This window comes from Medicago truncatula, chromosome 5 (genome assembly GCF_003473485.1).
Source record: "Medicago truncatula cultivar Jemalong A17 chromosome 5, MtrunA17r5.0-ANR, whole genome shotgun sequence".
Lineage (NCBI taxonomy): Eukaryota > Viridiplantae > Streptophyta > Magnoliopsida > Fabales > Fabaceae > Medicago > Medicago truncatula.
In genome coordinates, this window is record NC_053046.1 from 25,299,176 (window position 1) to 25,321,233 (window position 22,058).

Sequence of the window (22,058 nt, forward strand, 5' to 3'; positions counted from 1 at the left end):
TAAAAAAATAAATATAAAACAGGGAGACATGGTGGATTCTAGAGTGAGGGTCCAATTAAGTCCCTCACCGGTAAACCACGTAAAAAAAACCATTAGATTTGATCAACCGTCCAGATTAATTAGAAATCAAAATGATAATATCCACGCATTTCCCACACAATCAAGCCACCACCCTCAACAAAATTTAACCCCTTGAACAACAACAAATTGTTCATTGAAAAATTAATCCATGAAACGTAAAACACTATATTGCACAAGAACAATGACAGATTCCCACAACAATGATTATTAGAGAATATGAAAGATGAATTTTCTGAAAATTTCAAAAACCCCAAATGTTTGATTTCATGTTCCCGTGTTAAATTCAAGTTTAAAGTATGAACCACCATCATTCAATATTGCAATCTATTTTGAAGGAACCATATCTCTTCCAAAAAGAGTAGCAATATTATAAAAAAGAAATAAAAGAAAGAAATATCAAGCTGAAGAAGTAGGGATATGAATTGGATGGAGGAAAGTAGTCAATATTCCTCTTTTCTAAGTACCCAAAGGGAGTAGAACAGCAAAGGGGCAAGACACGAGAGAGAGAAGAAAAGAAAGAGAGGTGCAATATAGTGTATATCGTGTATAATAAGATATGTGTACTTGATTAATCTAATGACTTTTAATTATTATTCACAGGTTCACCAGTGAGAGATTTAATTGATCCCTCACCCTAAAATCCATCTAAAATTTTAGCTTATGAAAAAAGAATAAATAAATATATTTACACCACCAACGGTACACATATTCATCTTCTTAAACATTGACTTATTTAAATTGATATGCAACTTTAAAATATTAAGATAGCAATGATTAGTTTTTTTTTCTTCTAATAATATTTATATTTAGATAAATAAATAAATATATCAACCTAATCTATATCCGTTAGTCATTCTATATGATTTCTACTCCAACAAACATATTTCTTTTATTGTGACCAACAAACATAGTTTAGTCATCAAGTACCTTTGATTTCTCAAATAAGATAGTCGTTCGAGTAAAAACAAATGGTCCATGACATACATTAATGCGGTTATTGTAGTCTCCTAGCCAATTTAGACTAAAATAATTTTCTGTTGAAAGTCTACCAAATATGTTGACACAACTTTTCTCTTAAAAAAAATGTTGACACAACTTCGATAAAAAAAAAAACTTTGATCACAAAAATAAAACGCGGATAAAACAATGTTTTTCAAATGGAAATTTCTACGATACACTCGTACATTGAGGTATATTGGTACTTTTACTTTATAAATCTACAAATTAACGATCAATTTTATTAAATAAAGAATTATTTATCGACATTTATATTTTGAAAAATTTCATTTCATAAGAAAAAAGAACATCTTTTATTGTTTATAAGAATCATAGTAAGTTACATATTATCGTAAAAAATAATCAAAGTTCTCTATTATGAGCGATAAAAATTAAATATAAATTCAATTTTATTTCGTTGACGCTTTTGGTAAATGATAGAATGAGATTTAATTGTTATAATTATAAATGAATCATATGAAGAAGAGTTTATATTTTAGAAAACATTATTTCATAAGATAAAACATAATTTCATTGGTTATAAGAATCATATTAAATTTTTAACATTTTCTTACTAAAATATTCAATATTCTTCGTTATGAGTAATAAAAATTTAAAAAAAATTAAATTTTATTTCGTCGGCGCTTTTAGTAATAAGATTTAATTTTTATAATTTTCAATGATAGAAAATAATTCTTTTCTTCAAAAAAACAACTCATTTAAATATTAATTTAATTATTTGATGTACAGATACACTCAAATACTTAGGTGTACCATAAAATTTATCTTTCCTAATAGTTACTTATTTTTTTATTAACGAATGATAGTCTTTTTTTTCAAGGAGGAGTCTTTATTTATTAGAGGAGGAGAAAATGATATCAATAGAGACTGAACCACATGTCTCATGCATATAACTATTTCTTTGTCATAACCCAAACTCCTAAATTACTCATTTGGGGACATTGTTTTTATTTTTAATAAAACCTTCTGGGAGACAAAATTCTGAAGTATATTTTGAAGATTTTTTTGTTGTTGTCCCTAAATACAAAATTCTGTACAAACTCCTACGTATTTTACTGTCTTTTTTTTTTAATAAACGTATTTTACTGTTTCTTGAATTAAGTGAAAGGATACCCTCCATATACACACCAAAGTGAAAACTTCATTTTGAAGATATTTATCTGAGATTAAGGGTCTGTTTGATGCGTAGGATAGAGAGACATAATATAGTTTTTACATTTTTAGAAATGGGTTTGAACTTTTTCCTCTTCTTTTTTTTATTTTGTAGATTTTTATTTAATTACTTTTTTCTTTTCAGATACTTTTTTTTAATGATCATCCATGGATTTCAATTTTTTTTCTCTATTTAAAAAATGTAATTGATTATAAATGTAATTTTGTAATTTAATATGATAAAATATTGTTTTGCAAGTGTTTATCATGTGAGCATCAAACACATGATAAGATAAATGTTATCATGTCCATGTCATATCCTATTCTTATCTAGTTATATACTACCTCCGTCCCTAAATATAGAAGTCTTTTGCCAAAATTACGGAGATTAAGAAAGTTGGTTGTAGTATTAAATTTGTATATAATTAATATTGTTTTTACAATTTTATCCTTAAGAGAAAGTGTTAATTTATGTTTTCAACATAATATTTATTGTTGGTTGAAGAAAAAGATGCAAAATAAATAAGAGTATATTAGTAAAGAAATAATTAATGTACTTGGAAATACCAAAGGAATCTTATAAAAAAGGACAAATTTTTTTCTCAAAAGGGTCTTATAATTAGGGACGGAGGTAGTATAAGAGAATGCCAGAGACACTCTCTTTTCAACACTTACTTTTTAATTGACTTAAATCATAGTGTGTCTCACACTTTAGAAATGGATTCCACTTAAAATGGTGGGTCACACATTGGTTTAAGCCAATTAAAAAGCGAGTGTTGAAAAGAAAGTGTCCTTAATATTTCTTTATATATAATATCATGTCTTTATCCTTTCATGCTCAAGAAACCAACTCAAAACACAACTTTTTCAACGTAAATTTGTCATATGTTTCTTTGTTTCACTCCTTAAGAAATGTCTTAACACATTTTTACTATTTCTTGTACGTAGAGATTACCATTTCTCTCAATAAAGGGACGGTGCAGTAATATTAACCATGTACGTAATGTAAACCAAAAAAGAGCAATGAGCTGTCGCCTCTTGTCCAAAACCCACTAGGCAGCAAACCAATGATGAGTGACCCTAACAACCACATATATATTTTTTTTCAACAACAACCACATATTTTACAATTTTATTTTTTATTTTATTTTTTTCTTTTCACCGATTTCCGACCCATCAAAGGTAGAAGACTAATCCGATTCGTGCGTAGAGGCATGTATATTGGTCAACTGTTCTTCCCCTAAAAATCAAATCTGATATTCTCCAAATACGTCCTTAGAAGGAGTTCCTTGCCACCGAAACGTAAACAACTTAGTTCATATTTTACAATTCTAGAACTGACTCTTTCCTCCGACCATGCCCCACTCTTTCACGTTTTTTTATCATTTCATGACTCACCCATTCCAATCTTCTCTCTATTGGTCCTTCATTCCAAAAAGCCATCTTACGTGGGACTAACTAATATTAATCCTCTTCCCCCACTTAACCTTCATTTCTATTATTTTAATAGTTTCCCTTTTCCCATAAATCACTATCACTCCCTCACCAATTTTTCTCTCCTTCCACTTTTCCAATCTCATATCTCTCTCTCAAGCTTCAACCCTTTTTTTCTCTCTATTTCCAAAACCTCAAACATGCAAGTTCCATTAATTGATAGACTCAACGATTTCCAAGCAGGTTTCAATTCATTACAACAAAACCCATCTTTCCCTTCACAAATCACAGCCACTTCCTTCAATGGAATCCAATCCGTTTCCATTGCTTTCAATTTCTGCAAATGGGGTGCTGTTATTCTTGCCTTAGTCGCAACTTTCACCAGCCTCATCAACAAAGTCACCATTTTCATCATCCACCTTCGTAAAAAAGCTTCTTCCCTTCCATCAATCACCTTCGACAACGACGATGATTTCAGCTCCGATGATGAAGATAACGAAAACGATGACATTGTTAGCTTATCTTCGTCATCGGAATTTGAAGACGATGAACCATCTATGTCATCTTCATCAAGCTTCAAAGATTTCTTTCGCCTTACAGGAAACAGTAACGATTACGATGTGAACAACGTATTCCAAACTCAAAACAGTGGGCATAGACGACAACATAGTATTGGTGATTTTTTTTCTCTTTTAGAATTAGCCAATGGTGATAACGTTGTTAAGCTTTGGGACAGTATAGGATTTGGTTTAGGTTTAGATTTCGATGAATACGAGGATGGTGTTATTTCTTCTACCAACCCACATGCGCCTTTAACTTCTGCGGCTGCATCACCAGATGTGATTGTTTCCGCAGGAGAAGGCGCACATGGTAATCTTGCAGTCGAGATATGGGACACTCGTCTCCGACGACGGAAGCCGTCGGTCGTAGCCGAGTGGGGACCCACGGTGGGGAACACGCTGCGCGTGGAATCTGGCGGCGTTCAGAAAGTTTATGTCAGAGATAACGGACGTCAGCGTTTGACGGTTGGTGATATGAGAAAAGTCAGTTTTCCGTTAGGAAATGTAACGGAATCTGACGCGGATAATACTTGGTGGGATGCTGATGCTGTTATTGTTACAGATGAATCTTACGGAAAACATTAATCGATGTTGTACGCAACTTTGTAACATTGCAATTATTGGAATTTAATTTAATTTCGGTTGGTGCTAAGAAAATTAATTTAATATAGGAAAATAAAGCATCGCCGTATTTGGAAAATTGTTGTATTCGGTCTAAAGTTGATTGATAGCTGTAAATGAATAAATTAGTTAGTTGAATTTGTACATTTTCTCAAACGTGTGGCTAAAATTAAACGATCTTGTTTCTAGAATGTTATAGATAGATAGGTTAGAATATTTATACTCTTGATTTAAAAAAAGAAAGAATATTTATACTCTTGAATTTTTATCATTAATTCTATCCTCCATCCTTTGTCAAAAAAAAAAAAAATTCTATCATTCATCATTATAAATGATATATTTGGTCTATATTACTGATCAAATACATCATTTATTTAATGAATTTAAAAAATTGAATTTTGCTTATAATAATGACTGATAAATGCCGAAATTGCAAGGCTGGATGTTGTGACGTTCGAACCTAGAACCTTACAGTTGTGTGTGAGTTTATTTTCAGTGGATTACCACTTCATCTAAGACTAAAAAATAATAATGACTGAAGGGAGTATTGTTTAGGAAAAAATTCAATCTTTTTTAGATGAGATAGACCTTAAACTTTTTAAATGACAATGCTAATTAAAAAGTGGCACTCCTTCCGTCCCATTGTAAGTGACAACGTTGACTCTATTATACATAGCGATGCATATTTTTTTATTTTTAATGATTAAAGATTTTTTTGGTTACAATAGATAATACTTATCCCAAAAAAATTATATATTCTAACCAAAAAAATCTTTAGTTATCTATTAAAAAAAAATGCTAACTTATGCTCTTGAGGTCTAAGTTTAGAAACCAAACATAGATTTTTTTTTTTTTTGAAAATTGTGCATTCAATGTATTAAAATTTAAAATTTTATATTTTCAATACAAAAGTTATATTTTAATTACCATTTTAGCTTCTAAACTTGTGTCATGAGGGCACAAGTTAGCATTACTCTAAAAAAAAAAAAAGGCTTAATTGCACTTTTGGACCCCTATCTTTTCAAAAGTTGCGGTTATGGACCCCTAACTAATTTAAATACAAAAAGCCCCATATGTTTTGATTTTTTGACAGTTTTGAACCCCCAAGGCAAAAAAAAATAAAAAAATTTGACATGTGGCACCTCTGTTAGGGTGCCACGTCAGCATTGACCGAGTCAACAATGGATCGGGGGTCCAAAACTGCCAAAGAATCAAAATATAGGGGGCTGTTTTGTATTTAAATTAGTTAGGGGTCCATAACCGCAACTGTTGGAAAGATAGAGGTCCAAAAGTGCAATTAAGCCAAAAAAAAAATGAAAATTTAATATTTTAAAAATATTTATCGAGATGAATCCAACAACATATCATGTGCGTGTATTATTGCAAAGATAAAAGTAAAATTTCCAAGACAATTTCTATTAAAATCAATGTTGTTAGGGCAATGATTAACAAAATACTTTTTAAATACATTGAAGTGCGCTTTCTTTTTAAGGTATAGGTTTAATTATTCTCGATGCCAATTTAGGTGACTCCTTAACCAAAAAAAAAATTATAAAATCTAAAAACATGAATATATAAGTAGTAGGTGTGCACCTTTTCATTTTGACTAAATCACGTAAATTATGGAATTTCACAATAGTATTCAATTCATTGATAATTGATATTCCATCTGTGTTTTATCATACATTGTTTTTCTATTTTCACATATTAAAAATTTAGTTAATTTTGTATTAAAAAGAGAAATTTACAAGTGCTTTTACAAAATTATCTTTTAATAATGACATGAGAAAAATTCGTTAAAAAAATGTAAAGAAAAGATAGTAATAAATTGTACAAGTTATAGTAGGAAAATAAATATTAATGTCTCATTGATAATTTTTTTTAAGAGGCCACCGTAAGGGCCTAGCGGTGTTGCCAACGTGCTAGTTCAAAAAAAAAATTATTATTTTTTATTTTAACAAATCAAAATGGGATATATTGCTCAATAGAGTAGTGTTTCACCCCGCACAAGGTGTGCTAAAGTGAGGAAACCACCAAAGTCTGATACAAATCACAGGCACCTACCAAAGCTGCCCGCATCAAAGGAAAAAAACTAAACAATTACATGATACCCATACACAGTAATGGATATCTCTACCAATCGTAAAAACCAAATGGAAGAGGAACAACATTTGACAAAGTGAAAAAAATATATTGAAACTTGTTTTCTTTTTTTGTATGAGATGTCTCTCACAAAGTGCTCTTTTTAGGTCATTAGCGTGACCCTACATTGGTTATGATTTCTTACATCTTGTTTCCCCATTTTGATTTTCTTCTTCTTATGGACTTCCTTGTTGTAATTACAAATGGTGTTGGAAACCTCTTTATAGGGTTCATATGATTCTACCCACATGTTAGGCTTTTTAGGTTATCAGAAGTTACTTTGTTAATAGTCATAACCGAAAGTGGTTTGTCCGTACTTATCAGTCCTAGGTTACTATCTCTTACTTTTAGAATGGGGTATTTAGTAATGTCTGTATGGATGTAAAGAGTTTTTTCCATGGCTGAGTTCGTGGTGTCTTTTTTGTCAATAAGCCCGACCGTCTTTATTTTTAAAGTCCTAGAGTTATCCTCCAAGGGTTCTTCTAAGTTTTCATCCTGAAAGGTTTCACCTTAAGCCTTCAAGGTTAGTCATTTGAAGTGGTCTTGGGATTCAACCACGATCTCAGTTATTTGATGGATGATAGTCCATTGTTTTCCACCTGCTCTCCAACGAGTTCATAGTACTCATCCATGTATCTAGTGGTTTCTAATATCACATCTTGTATATATTTCACCATATCAAAGTGTGTGTCATGATCAACATTCCAAGAGTAGGGATAGGGTTCATCTCAACTAGGATCAATATATGGAAAAGGTGCTTCCCCATACATCATGAAGACAGTCAAATGATAAGTCATTTAAATTGCTTAGTCGAAAATATCAACAATCTCCAACAACGGTGCCAAAAACTTGATGATCAGATTTTGACAAATTGTTTTTCAAGTGATAAAGTGATAAGTAAAATATCGTATCCATATGGATTTTCATTTCAACCAAACAATTCACGTTACTTATTTGGGAACAATAAAAATAAAAGAAATAAAGGGCTTACAGTTTTGCAAAGTTAATATGTTTGCAACAAAGCAATGTTGACCTATTTTGATTGCAGAATGTTTGCAGCTGTTAGGAATCCTCTCTATTTAATTGTTAGAATTATGTAACAGTCAAGTATTATTCATGTAATTAATCGTTATCTATCTAAGTGATGAGTTCGTGAGATTTAACTACCCACCAGTTGTTAAGTTGCACCTGCTGATCACACTGGTTGGTACGTATTGGGCCTTACTTTCTCATCCCCTCCAGCTGTCGAGTTGCACCTGCTAATCACACGGGTAGGTTTACGTGGGGTCTTATTCTCTTAGTGGTAATTGAAACATGGATTTAAATTAGCGTTCCTAAATTCCTATTAGTGTAGTTAAAATCTTCTTAAAGGTACGCTCATCTACGAATCTTAGAAGCACATAACACACTCTCCATCTCGGTAGTTCTACAAACGAGCAACCCTATCAACATCTACCTTACCAAGGTGAAAGGAGAATGAAGTTATTGGGCTGATTTAAGTCGTGAAGTCACATGTTTCCTTAATTAGTAACTAGCTACTTCCTGATTCAGTCAGATATGCATCAATATAGGTATTTCACCTCCCTAAGTACCTTTCTCTTAAGGTTCTACTCTCTTTCGACGTGTTTCCCTATTTACTAATTAACTACTTCCTAATTAGACAGATATGCATCAATATTAGGTAATGTCACCTCCCTAAGTGCCTAAGTCAGGGTTATTTTTCAGAGGAGACATATCTTACGAACAACAATAAAACTAAATAACATAAAGAAAATAACTAAATAAAGACTTTAAATTAAATAAATTATCCAACAACCAAAATAGAGGTTCATCTTAGAATCCTAACCTAAAAAGATTTAGTTACACATAATAACTATAGACAAAGTACAAAAGAAATAAAACATACCCTAGAAATACTTGGACTGAGGAGAGAAACTCCTCCATTGAAGCTTGTAGTGCTTGCCTTTCTCTCTTACAACTTTGTTCTGAATGAGAAATTATGAATGAGAAGATTGATATTTATAAGGAGAACTTCGACCTGAAGTTGGGACAAAATATTGGGGTTTTTCCACAAAAGTAGCAAAATTCAGTCTTGGCCCACAAGACTCATGCACCGGGCGACTAAAACCATGTGCCAGGCCCATGTGAGTGATGTTTCAAGTGAAAGACACCTAGAACCATGCGCCAAGCACCTCATCATGTGCCTAGGCGCACATAATGGTATGCCTGGTGCATGTGAGTGTTTTCTGGATGCTGAAATGCATGTTTCTTCATCTTTTTGGGTGTTTGTTTCTATATAAGATGTCTTGGAACTTGGGAACATAATTCTTCCCCTTGTAAGGTCTTCTAAGGCATCTTGAATCTTCATTCTCTCCTCTTCCCAAGGTCTTAACAAATCTTCAAATGTCTTGTTTTTCCGATTTGCATGGTTTTTTTCGTGAAATACATCAAAACACCCTAAAATTGCATCATTATAGAGTCAAATATAGAAAACATTACAAATGTCCCGAAATCATAAGCAATTTCTGTAATACTCTTTTTTTTCTTTCCTGGATGTAAAACCTACTGAAAATGACTAAAAAACATGCCAAAAATAATGTAAGATGACCTGTCATCAGGAAGCAACAATTTATTGGTGGGTTCTTGAGGCTATGAAGTACGAAGTGATCGCGTGGAAAAGTTCCTCCCAGGAGTCGATAGAGTTTTCCTAAGGTTCTTGTACACCGCCATCACTCCTTTACATAGTGTCTTCACGTAAAGCTTTCATTTTATGAACCCTCGCACATTTTTGTTATTGAGCATAACCTTGGTGTTTTGATATACTCGTTTGCATAAGAGGTTTTGTAGTAGGTCTCCATTTGTGGGGGAATATCTAATCAAGTGGGATTCGAGTCTCTCTGGTTGTTCTTGTGAAGGGTTTGTACGTCGGACGATCATCATCAGAATAAGACGAGGACCACAAAGATCAAGAAGCATGCTGATGAGTCATTTATTATCTATTTTAATATGTTATTTAGTTTTGTTTTAATTAGATTTAAGTTTATTTTATTTTAATATTATTTCCTTTTCGAGCTATTTTACTACAATTGCATATTGTTATATTTCAGGAACGAATATTTGATGGATTGAGTCTTGAAGCAAAAGAAAGGGGTTTTGGAGCTGATTCGGTACGAAAATACGAAGATTCAGAGACAAAAATATATCTCCCTCAAGTCAGAAACTTGGCACGGCCCGTACTAGGCTTGGCACGGCCGTGCCACACTCCAGAACTACTTTTGTTGTTTTTGCTTAGATTTTAAGCTACTCTGTTTTAGTTTACTTGTGGAACATTCTAGTGATTGCTTAGATTTTAAGTCGAATGTAAACTATAAATAGAGTAGCTAGTCATCACAAATATTTATCTTTTCTTGGAATTCAATAAGTGACAATTGTCTTTCTAATAAAAGTTATTTTCTTTTCCTTTACTTTCTTGTCATTTACTTTTATACTTTCTCTCTTCTTCTCCATGTCTACGATAAACATGAGTGAGTAGACTTCTCTTTGTCTTGGGATTGTTGGATAAGTCTAAATGACATAATCCTAATCAAGCCAAGCTCTAAGCCTTAATCTTATGTAACCCTAATTTCTTATCTAAATTCACCGCTTTAACATGGATCAACCATTATCAAACTGTGGAAACGAAAGTGGAGGGTTTGACAATTGTTTATACATCATCTCAAATATCAATTCATAAAACGAAAGTGGAGTTTTGATATTCGAACAAGTGAATTTAGACAAGGATTGCAAAGGCGGCGAAATAGTCTTTGCAATCTTTAAGACATATAGTTTCGATCTTCAAGGGAACTAATAATGATCAAGTCAGCGAAATAGGCTTGGTTGTTAGAGGAACCAAAATCTAATAGTAATCAAGTCAGCGAAATAGGCTTGGTTGCTAGAGGAACAAAAGAAAAACTGTCTTGAGAAATTAGGTCTAACATAAAGTTATAAGCTTATAGTTTGGTTTGTGAAGGACTTGTCATTTAGATAAACCAATGATCCCAATGCTCCTTTTATTATATTATCTTTCAATCTTTTGAAAACCCCAACTTGCAACTCGATTCTCCTCTAATCATCATCAAAGGTTAATTGAATTAAAATACTCCCTATCGGAACGATACTCTTTTCATACTACTTCGGTAAGACCGTGCACTTGCGGTTTTATCCTATCACATGCCTATGTGAATGATGAGATCTTCTAACATTTTATTATAAAGAGTTTCGAGGATACCTGAATCTATTTGGAGTAGAACTCATTCCCCTTTTATTACATTAGGATGTAGGAGAGCTAACAACTCGCCTGGCTGTAGGACCCCTATCACACGTTTCCCTAGATCTGGATTCTTCCATGTCTTTATTACGCATTCTTTGATTGTTGATCATTGTGTTTGTTGACGCAGGGTTTGGATAATGTTATTGATCAAAATGCCTGTAGAAGATGTGTTGCTCGTTCCTTATGTCAGACTTGTAGACAATCTAACGCTGAAGTTAATATATGAGCGGAAAAAGGGTGTTAAGGGTGAAATGACTCGTACCTTTGGGAACTATGCAAATTTTCCTTACATAAAGAGGAAGTGCAGGTGTTGTCTTTAATGGCGAAAGTTGTTGCTTGGTGGTTACGGTTGCAGGAACAATAATATTGAGCGTTAAGAAATTGTTTTCATGGGAACCATTATGATTCTGTTTTAAATGTCGCATCGAGTTGCTACGACTAACCTCTCCCCCTCGTGGAGAATGGGTGTGAAGTAAGTAATTGGCCCAACTTGTATATTGGGCCTGAACGGTTGCGAACATAGACATTTGGGCAATACAAAACAATATGACTATTACTTTTCCCACCCTATTCATTTATCGCGCGCCCTATTTTTTTTCTTCCATAAATGTCCTTGAGATTTTCGGATTTTAAATCTGAACCGGTGTTTTCCTTTTTAGGGTGAAAAAAAATGAGTTTTTCACTAATTCGGATTTTATAATCCGAAAATCTCATAAAATAGGGTGTTTTACTTGATTTTTTCGGATTAAATAATCCGAACACCCTTTCTTTTCAAGGGAAAAACAGTTCAGATTATATAATCCGAACTTTATCATCATCACAACTTCTGAACATGTTTGTAACATGAACAATCATTTTAAGGACAATATTAATCTTCCTAACTCTCATTCTTCTATTCTGGGTTATAGTTAGATGTTCTTATTCAAAAATCGGGTTTTCGGGCTACTTGATCGGATTGCTTCGAAACTTCCCCAGAAAATCATAAAAAAATCAATGAATGACGTCAAAACACAACCGCGTATCTCAGTGCATATGGCACGCGACGTCTTATCTCAATGGAAGCAGATTCACGCAAGGCATGAAAGGAGGGAACAAGGAGAACACCAAACACCGGAATGACAAATCAAAGACAAGAGGGGTGGATTAGATCGTTAGCTGCGGAAGTGAAGTGTAATGTCGACGCGACAATCTTTAAGGATCAAGGTTGTTATGGGATTGATATGTGCTTGACAGGGGATCGAGGGGAGTTCATGAGAGCGAAGACAGCTTGGTACAGAGGTCTCTCTCAACCCAATGAGGCGGAAGCAAGAGGTCTAAAAGAAGCGAGAAAGTGGCTTGGTACTTTAAGATATACATCGGTGTCTATCGAACTTGATTGCAAGCAATGGTTGACGACATCTCTAGCAATCTCAACACCAAATCCACGTTCGACGCTATTCTGAACACTTGCAAAGCTTCACTTATGAATCATCAAAACTTTAAGATAAGTTTCATTAGAAGACAAGCAAATAATGTTGCTCACTTGTTAGCTAGGGAGTCATTATCTTATGCTAGTTCCCAAGTTCATGATTATATGCCATCTTGTATTACAAATGCTATTAATAGTGAAATGAATTAACTTTGTTTCTGTCAAAAAAATAAATAAAGAAAACTACCCCTTTCAGCAATTTTGGGCTGACTTTTTCCTTTCCAAAAATACCCTCAATTTTCAATTAAAAAACACATGTAACAAATAGATAAGAATAAATTTAAATATTAAAATAAAAATGTAACAAACACAAATTTCCTTTATCATTTAAAAAGTGTAACAAACTAGATGATTGTATCTATACTTACTTTTTCATTATCCCAATTATACCCTTAAACAACAACTTTTTATATAAGATTATATTTTTTTGTTTTTTTGTTTTTTTTTAAAACTTGGTATCCAATCCAAGAATCAACTAATCCGAGGGGACCAATCCCACCGTCCATTTGCGGGGGCTCCGTTTAAAGCCAAAGCAAGCTCTGTATGGACTTAGCCCACCGAAATTGGCATCGGAGGAAATCGAACTTGAGACCTTTGGATGAGCAAACTCCAAGATCCCAAGCCAACCACTAGGCCAACCCCAAATGGGTTGATTATATTTTTTTGTTATATTGTTGATTTAATTGAAATAGATAATCATCATTAGATTGATTTGTTATAATTTGAAAGCAACAAACATTAATATTTTTACTTTTAATCAAAATTAAAAAAAACACCGTTTATAATTTTCAAACTTTAACGCAATAAAAAGAGCGGAAAGACGGGCACGTGAGTACCAGTCTTTTTGGTAGTTTATAAATAAGGAGATAACAACTGTGAAGTAGGGCAACCATTTTAATATCAGAAGCAACAATTGTGGTTTTCTATATGTAAAATCCAATTACTTGTCAATGTTCACATATGAAAAATACAATGAAATTTGAGTAACATGTAAGAAAAATACAATGAAATTTGAGTAACATGTATGACAATTTGAATGAAAAATATCCAAGGCCCTTCAGCTTCTACACTAGGAACAAGTAGTATCACAAAGAATTCAATTTTGTTTAAAAAGATAGCTAAAATCAAAGTAATCAAATCACAAAGAACCTATATTTCTTTGCAGCATATATATGTTTTTCTTTTTCAATCTTCCGTAGATTTAGAGCTTAACAATCTCAGGAATATGAACTGGATAGCGATCAATGCAATCTTCCCAAGGTCCATTAACAGGTGTTTTAATGCTTCTATTACATTTCCACACAGCACTATTGCATTTAAATCCACTTCCAAAAGCTATTTGCCATACTCTATCACCTCTCTTCATCCTTCCTTTTGATTCAATATAGTTCAATTCATACCATAAAGATGAAGAAGATGTGTTCCCGAATCGATGCAGCGTCATTCTTGAAGCCTCAACATGTTCAGCAGATAGCTGAAGATTCTTCTGTAACTCATCGATCACGGCACGTCCACCAGCATGAATACAAAAATGCTCAAACGCTTGTTTGAAATCAGGAATATAAGGCTTCATTTTAGGGTTGAAGATTTTCTTTCCAATGAGTGTGAAAAGAAAGAGTAATTGTTCTGAAGCAGGTAGAACAAGAGGACCAATAGTTGTTATATTTGATTTCAATGCTTCTCCTGCTATAGCCATAAGATCCTTTTGAAGTGAAATTCCAACTTTACCTTCTCTGTCTTCTTCTTCGAAAACGCAACGGTAAGCTTTATCGTCACCTCCTTTGTGAGTTCTAACAACTTGCATCAATCTATATTTTGCTCTTTTGTGTTCTGCTTTTTTGTTTGATAAAAGAATAGCAGCACCACCCATTCTGAATAAACAGTTTGGTAAAAGCATTGCTCTTTCTTTTCCTTGGTAATAGTTTGGAGTAATGATTTCTGTGCTCACAACAACTGCGTTTGAATTCGGATAAACCTGAAGAAGATCGCGAGCTAAATCGATGGAGATTAAACCTGCGCTGCATCCCATTCCGGAGAGGTTGAAGCTCTTGATGTTGCTTCTAAGTTTGTATTTGTTGATTACCATAGCAGACAAAGAAGGAGTTGGAGAAAAGAGGCTGCAATTGACTATAAGAATGTCTATGTCCTTAGGTTTGAGTCCGGTCTTCGCAAATAAGGTATCCATGGATGAGAAAATAACAAGCTCGGCTTCGCGTCTTGCTTCTTCCATTGTTGGTTTAGGTGGGATGTAATGTATTGCTGGTGGCAAACATGTTTCTTCGCCAAGACCAGATCGTTCGAGAATCCTCATTTGGAACTCGACACTTTTCGGGTTGTTCTTGAGGATTAGTCTTGAGTGTTCCATGAAAGTAGCGAAAGGGACACGACAAGTAATCGGCGGTTTGAAGCAGGCATAATCGACTAGGTAGATTGTGCGTGGCTTTAACATGAAGTATATTGTGGATATGAAGATTATGAGAAAACAAGAGCAAAGGATTTGTATGTGATCAAATTGAAGGGACTTGAAGAGATTGAGTATTTCAAAAGGGCCTAAACGTACTAGTTCTATGAAGATGCAAATCATGATGGTTAAGAGTGTAAGGGTAATAAAATGGTTCACAAAATATTGGTAAAAAAGTTTAACATACTTGTGTTTTGATGAGTTTGAGGAATTTGGCAACATTGAAGGCATTTTAGTTAGCACTTCGATGAAAACAAGAAAGGTACAAAGGTAATGATGTTGTGGGGTGTGAGATTTGAAAAATGATGAGAATTGAGAAGAAAATTTGATGATTGATGATTAGTGTGAAGATGTGGTTTTAAAGAGCATGGAGGGACCTATGAAATGAAGGGGGCAGATGAAGGGATTAAATGATGAACTTCACATCTCCCAACGCTCTTTTAAATTGGTACCTATTTTCATAACTTCCCTTACCATTTCTAACTAAACCTTGACATCCTTTTTCACCAGTAATGTTTTATTATCCATGTATATTTTGTACTTTTTGTTTACCATTCATTTATTGCAATGGTACTTTACATCATTAAAATTGCAACACGAATGCAAATGGGAGATATCCTTATTTTCCATTGAGAGATATAGTTAGAGAAAGAACACATGATTCAGACCCAATCCAACCCGGTAAATAAGAAAGAAAATAAATGAAACGATAGGAATTATATGTTGAGAATTTATTATTTATGTTGGAGATATATTTAATAGTCTCAAAATTAGCTTTATCATAAATCCAAATAAATGAATTGCTTGAAGGATAGGAGTTAGGTTACGGTTGATCTCTTGGCAGATGGGACCTTGTATTTGTTATTAGCCAAAAACCCTATGTCACCAACAATTAGACCACATTGACTTAATTTATTAGTCAATTCTTATAAAGCAGGACCATGAAGGACGACCCTATTATACACATAATACATTGTTAAAGGACCCTCAAAAGTAGCTATAAAAAAGTTGTCATGAAACATTATCCAAAAAAGTAATCATATCATATCATATATTTTTAAAGGTTGTTATTAGCAAAATCAAAAATTTACAGAGTGTTAATTTAGGTTTACAATATCAAAGAAGGAGAATGTTAACTATTGCTCCCGAGTTTAATAACAATGATAAAAAATAACAAGACTATGTTCAAGTTAAGATTAACTTTGAATTGAGAGATTCTAAGTAATCTTAATGCAATCCAATATTAACACAATTTACAACAAATACAAAACAAACACAATCTCAAACAAAACCTAAAAACAATTAATCATATACTAATTAACACAATTGTCTAAGTGTTTGATAAATTGTCAATGAATCAAAACCAAGTGTGATCTTATAGTAATGTGAGACAAATCATGCAAAAACAAGTTTAAAGAGTTAAACCATATCACATTTAATTTCTACACTATCAATTTATCAAGCTTCAAATACACAATTAATCAGAATTATAGAGGATAGAGAAGAGAGAGAACACCAAGATTTATAGTAGTTCATCCTTTCGTCCTCGCTTCGGGCTACGTCTACTCTTCTTGATGGAAAATGATTCCACCAAAGACTTCCAGTAGAATAATGAATGTTTGATTACAATGTGAATACAAGAATTCCTTGAAACTACCCTAGTTCTTCAATTCCTATGCAATCACTCCCCAAATCTTCAAAACCTTTCGAAATTGATGCTTCTTGATGTCTTCGAATCTTCAATTACTCGTGCAACCCTTGAAGTTCTTCACTCAAACTCTTCGATGCTCCGTCCGGCAATTAGATCCCCTTGAGCGCAAGAACTTTAGAAAGAACCGCCAAGACCTTTGGAGGTGGAATGAGATTATTCACTTCACTTTAGAACCTTGATTAACCCAATCAATTTCCTTGAATGAACCAACTTACAATCCCTATAGCACTCTAGAAATCTTAGGACTCAAAGAACAAAGTGATTCTAAGAAAAAGTGTTTAATCTTGAAGAATGTATGAAGAATGAGGTTTAGAGTCTCTAGAGACAATAGATGCAACTGATTCAAATGAGTTGGGTGTTACGAGGAAGTGAGTATATAAACAAAATGGTGGCAAATGCAAATTTTCTTCCAAAAACAACTAGGTGAATCGATTCACTAAATAGGTGAATTGATTCAGACAGCTAAAACACAAATCATGAAGTAATGAAGAAACTATGAAGATTGATACGTATCATACAAGATTTGAATCGATTCATAATCCCCATGATGGAGGTTGATACGATTAAAATTATTTTGAATCGATTCAATGCAAGTAAGAAAGATTATGTGATACGGTTCAAGCAATTTTACTTCGATTCATAATTAATACGATTCAAAACAGCTTGAAACGATTCACCCTAAGTTAGAGACTTTGGGTGATATGATTCATACATAAATGAATCGATTCAAACATTCAGAAAACAATTTTGTCAGCTGAATTCAGGTTACTTGGGACACAAGCAAGGCATAGCAAGGAGAAAACACAGGGATGAAGATGAACCAGTTATGCTAGGTGATTTAACAAAAAATTAATCTAAATTAACCAAAGTAAAAACAACGTAACATACATAATGCCTATACATCAAAAATCATCAAAACAAAACTTAAGACACAAGCAAGCTTCATGATTATCAATAATCATGAATCCTACGAAAGATGAACCCAATTTTGACAAGAGAATGACCGAAAAAGTGAGAGTTAAACATATGTCAAGCCACATCGTAGCTCTTTACTCTTTTTATCATGTTTTTGTCATTGATTGTGATTTCACTATACACTTGCTTACTCGATTAGATCTGCATCTATTGTCGTTGTTTGACCGTTTAGTTGTTGATTGTCATTGATACTTGTTCCACAATTTTAGATTTATTGATGTGAAATATAATTTCCGAATTCACAAACAGAATTGATTTTGTAAACTTGTTTATTTCCAATAGGAACAAGACTATACAACTCGTTCCGAATTCACAACTTTATTGTCCCTCTCAATTTCTCTTTAGGCTGAAAATTACACTTTTTTGTGTTATCTATTCAAGGTCTTAAAATTAAAAAAATACCCTTTAGGAGTTATCTTCCAAAAAAATTTGAGAGGCCCGGGAGACATTTCTGGGGGCGCAAAAAGAAATTATCCATGTAGTATTCTACACCTTCCCGACTTTTGTTCCATATAAATAGTGTTTTCTCCATTTAATTTGTCTTGAAAATTGCTTTTTTCCATTTGTTTTTACTCATTCCCTTCCCAAACTACCAAAAATGTCCCCAACGCGAGTTAACTCACGCTCGGTAGACGCATCGTAAGTTAACTCACATCAAAAGTCAGTGTGTGTTAAATCACGTTGCGATCCATTTCTCTTTTAGGCCATCACTTGTACCTCCACACTTCAAACACACACTCCCTTCCCTCTTCACCTACAAAAATTGAAAGTGCAAAATTTTGGTGCAAAAGTTTGAGCTCAAATCATTGGAAAACGTTAGGAAGCAAGTTTCTACACTCATAAAACGTCAAAAATTATGTAATGTATCATCTAACACCATTATGTAATGACCCGATTTTAAGATTTTATTTATTTAATTGTTTGGTATGTTATAGTTATTGGTTATTTGGTTTTTATAGATATTTTGGGTGTGGAGAGTTATTTTTATGAGAATAGTAATTTGGGGTAATTAATAGAATAGTGGTGTGTGAGTAATATTGAGGGTTTTAATGAAGTAATTGTGTAGTAACGTTTCATGAGTGGTAGAAAGTTACTAAGCCCATTAGTGAATGTGGCTAAGCCCAAGAGTATATAAGAGAATAGTCTTTGTGAAAATTATGGTTAAGAGATCATTTGTTCATTTTGAGAAAAGAGGCATAGAGAGAAAGAGGTAGAAGAGGAGATTGAAGAGAAAGGAAGATCTAGCTTGGGGGAAAGATCAAGAGGGAGATCAGAGTGAAGATTTAAGTTGCTTTTGAAGATTAAGGTAACTGGAAATGTTTATATTTACCATTAAGTGATTATGAGTGATAGAGTAGTTATGGGTCATGTTTGATTAAGTGATTTTCATGAAATTGTTTATTTGATTAAGTGATTTTCGTGCTATTTGATTATGTAGATTATGGGTATGTTGAACTTTGTGAAATTAAGTTGTTTATGTGCTTAAGTTCATGTATGAGGTTATAAAATAAGTTGTTTTTCAAGTTTTAGCTTAAATGAGTGAGAATCATGATTTTGTTGATGATTATTGTTCAAAACTTGTCCTTAATGCTTGCTATATGATTTTGAACTTATATGAACATGAATTTTGGAATGGAATCAAAGTAAGTAGTTTCTAAAATGAAATGATGTTGTTATGATTTAATTACTGTGAATACGAATGTAGAAGGAGTATGCAGATTTATTTGTGATTGTGAAACTTGGATTTTTTGTCCTTAATGTTTGTATGTCGAGATCTATGTAAATGATTGTGTTAAAAGTGATTTTTGGATGAAATTGTGGGTTTTATAAATTTTAGAAAATTGATGATGATTTCATGAATTTGAAGATTGAATCTGTGTTTTGAAATGTTTTGAATATTCTTTTAAACTATGTTAACATTGGATGAAGTTTGTAAATCTATTTTGGATCAAATGGGATCAAAAATAAGATTTTTGGGGAAATTTTTGGAGGTTTCCTGAGAGGGAACCCAAAATTTTGAGTTCCCACCAATAGGGAGCTCGCCTGGCGAGCAGATGCTGCGCCATGCCGAGCGAGTGTTGAACAACACTTGTTGTTTGGCACTTTTTGACCTTTTGGGGTGTTTCCGGACATCCCTAAGTGTTCCTTATGTGTTGTTTTGATGTTGTTTCGATGAATTGAGTCTATGTAATCATGTTTGCTTGATATTGATTAATTTTGTTGAATTGAGACGAACTTTGAACTTATATGAACATGAATTTTAGAATGGAATCAAAGTGAGGTGTTTCTCAAATGAAATGATGTTGTTATGATTTAATTACTATGAATATGAATGTAGAAGAAGCATGAAGGTTTGGTGGGGATTTTATGTTTGTGAAACTTGGATTTTTGTGAAATGTAAAATAGACGAACTTTGAGAAAATTGACAAAATTTGGCAAAATGATGAATTACGACATGATAGCTTGTAAATGACATTATGTTCATGATAACATGATGAATTGTGATTGAATTAATGATCATTATGCATATGTTGAATGGATTAACTTAGTGAAAGTGCGTAATCGTCTTTAAATGCAAATTATACTAAATGTTTGATTGTTGTTTCTTGATGTGTTAATTGCTTGATGATTATTATGCTTGATGATATATTGGTGAAGGTGATTTATTTGAGGATATTAAATGCATGATGGTGTGTATATGCATACGTATAAATGGTGATGAATATATGTATATGAATTGGTGAAATTGGTGATGGTGATGTCTTGTATGAATGTATGCGTTTGGTGAGTCATATGTTGTCGGATATTTAGTATCCAAAGCGGTGAAATAGGGTGTTTTAGGATCCAAATTAGTGAATAGGATATTTTAGTATCCGAAGTGGTGGGATCAATCGGTAAAATAACTTCGACATTCAAAAACGGTACTGCATGCATATAGAATGGTGTCTAGAGCATTGCATGCATATAAATATATTTGAAATGATTTATACTTGATTTTGGTGAATGATGTGCATTAAGTGAATTATGTGAATGATGTGAATTATATGCATTAGATGAATTGTATGCATTGATGTGAAATAAGTGGAATTGAATATATGATTATATTTTCAATATGACGATGCTGGTGTAATTTGATGAGTATGATAAATGGAGGATGATGTAAGAAATTCTTGTATGAATATTGTGGTTGATTTATGAAAGTATTATATTATGTGATATTTGAAATTCTATTATATTATACTTGAATTCATTATTTCTTAATCTTGAATGTAAACTTATCTTCAAGTGGTTGTTTGGTATACCGCCTCGCCATTGTAAGATGATGTAGACATGCAGGTCCAGATGCTTGAAATGGTGTGAGTACCGAGGAGTTGCCTGACGCCTCCTCTTTCTCCTTGCTTTTGGAGTCTAGATTAGGGCTCTGATTAGGACCTTTTGGGATTTATTATGTTTATGTACTATGTTGGAGTTTCGGGAGCCTTGTTGTTTTATTTATCGTATCTAAGATTTGAATTATTATATTGAGTTGCTGATACAATTTTTGGAGATGTTATTTATTCCGTTCCGTAACTTGATGAAAATTTTTATATGCATGTTTTGGAGTTTAGTGATGTGGCACCTTGAACATGATATGATTTATCTGTTATATTTATGTTAAATATTAATAGTGGGGTTCAAGGGTGTTACACTTTATATTTATGTTAAATATTAATAGTGGGATTCAAGCTGAGTTCATTACTTTTGGAGCCTTGAACGTAGCATGAGTTAAGTAATGTTGAGTTTCCAACGTGAGTTAACTCATGTTGAAGGCCAACGTGACTTAACTTGCGTTTGGTGTAACATACATGACTTAACTTGCGTTTGGTGTAGCATCCCGATTTTTAAGATATTATTATTATAATTATTTATTTGTTTATTTGATGTGTTTAAATTGTTGGGTTAATTGTTTTTTATTCGAGATTAGGGAGTTAAGGGTATTTTGATAATTTTATCGTGAAAGGTATTTTAGTAATTTAGAAGTATAAGATAATTTAGTGAACTTGGTAGAAACTTGAGGAATTAAGATGATAGAAGTGGATATTAAAAAGAGGGATTTAGTGAAGTAAATGTGTAGTGTTATTTTCAAG

At 32.9% G+C, this 22,058-nt stretch overlaps 2 protein-coding genes across 2 annotated transcripts; one reads left to right on the top strand and one right to left on the bottom strand.

Annotated features, from left to right (window-relative positions):
- The first annotated feature begins 3,744 nt into the window (after nt 1–3,744).
- On the top strand, nt 3,745–5,048 carry LOC11426540 (uncharacterized). The gene has a single exon (XM_003614583.4). The coding sequence runs from the start codon at nt 3,885–3,887 to the stop codon at nt 4,827–4,829; it is 945 nt and encodes a 314-aa protein (XP_003614631.1). The 5' UTR covers nt 3,745–3,884; the 3' UTR covers nt 4,830–5,048.
- An 8,636-nt stretch (nt 5,049–13,684) lies between these two features.
- On the bottom strand, nt 13,685–15,581 carry LOC11408155 (3-ketoacyl-CoA synthase 6). Its single transcript, XM_003614586.4, has one exon. The coding sequence runs from the start codon at nt 15,474–15,476 to the stop codon at nt 13,986–13,988; it is 1,491 nt and encodes a 496-aa protein (XP_003614634.1). The 5' UTR covers nt 15,477–15,581; the 3' UTR covers nt 13,685–13,985.
- Between the last annotated feature and the right edge of the window lie 6,477 nt (nt 15,582–22,058).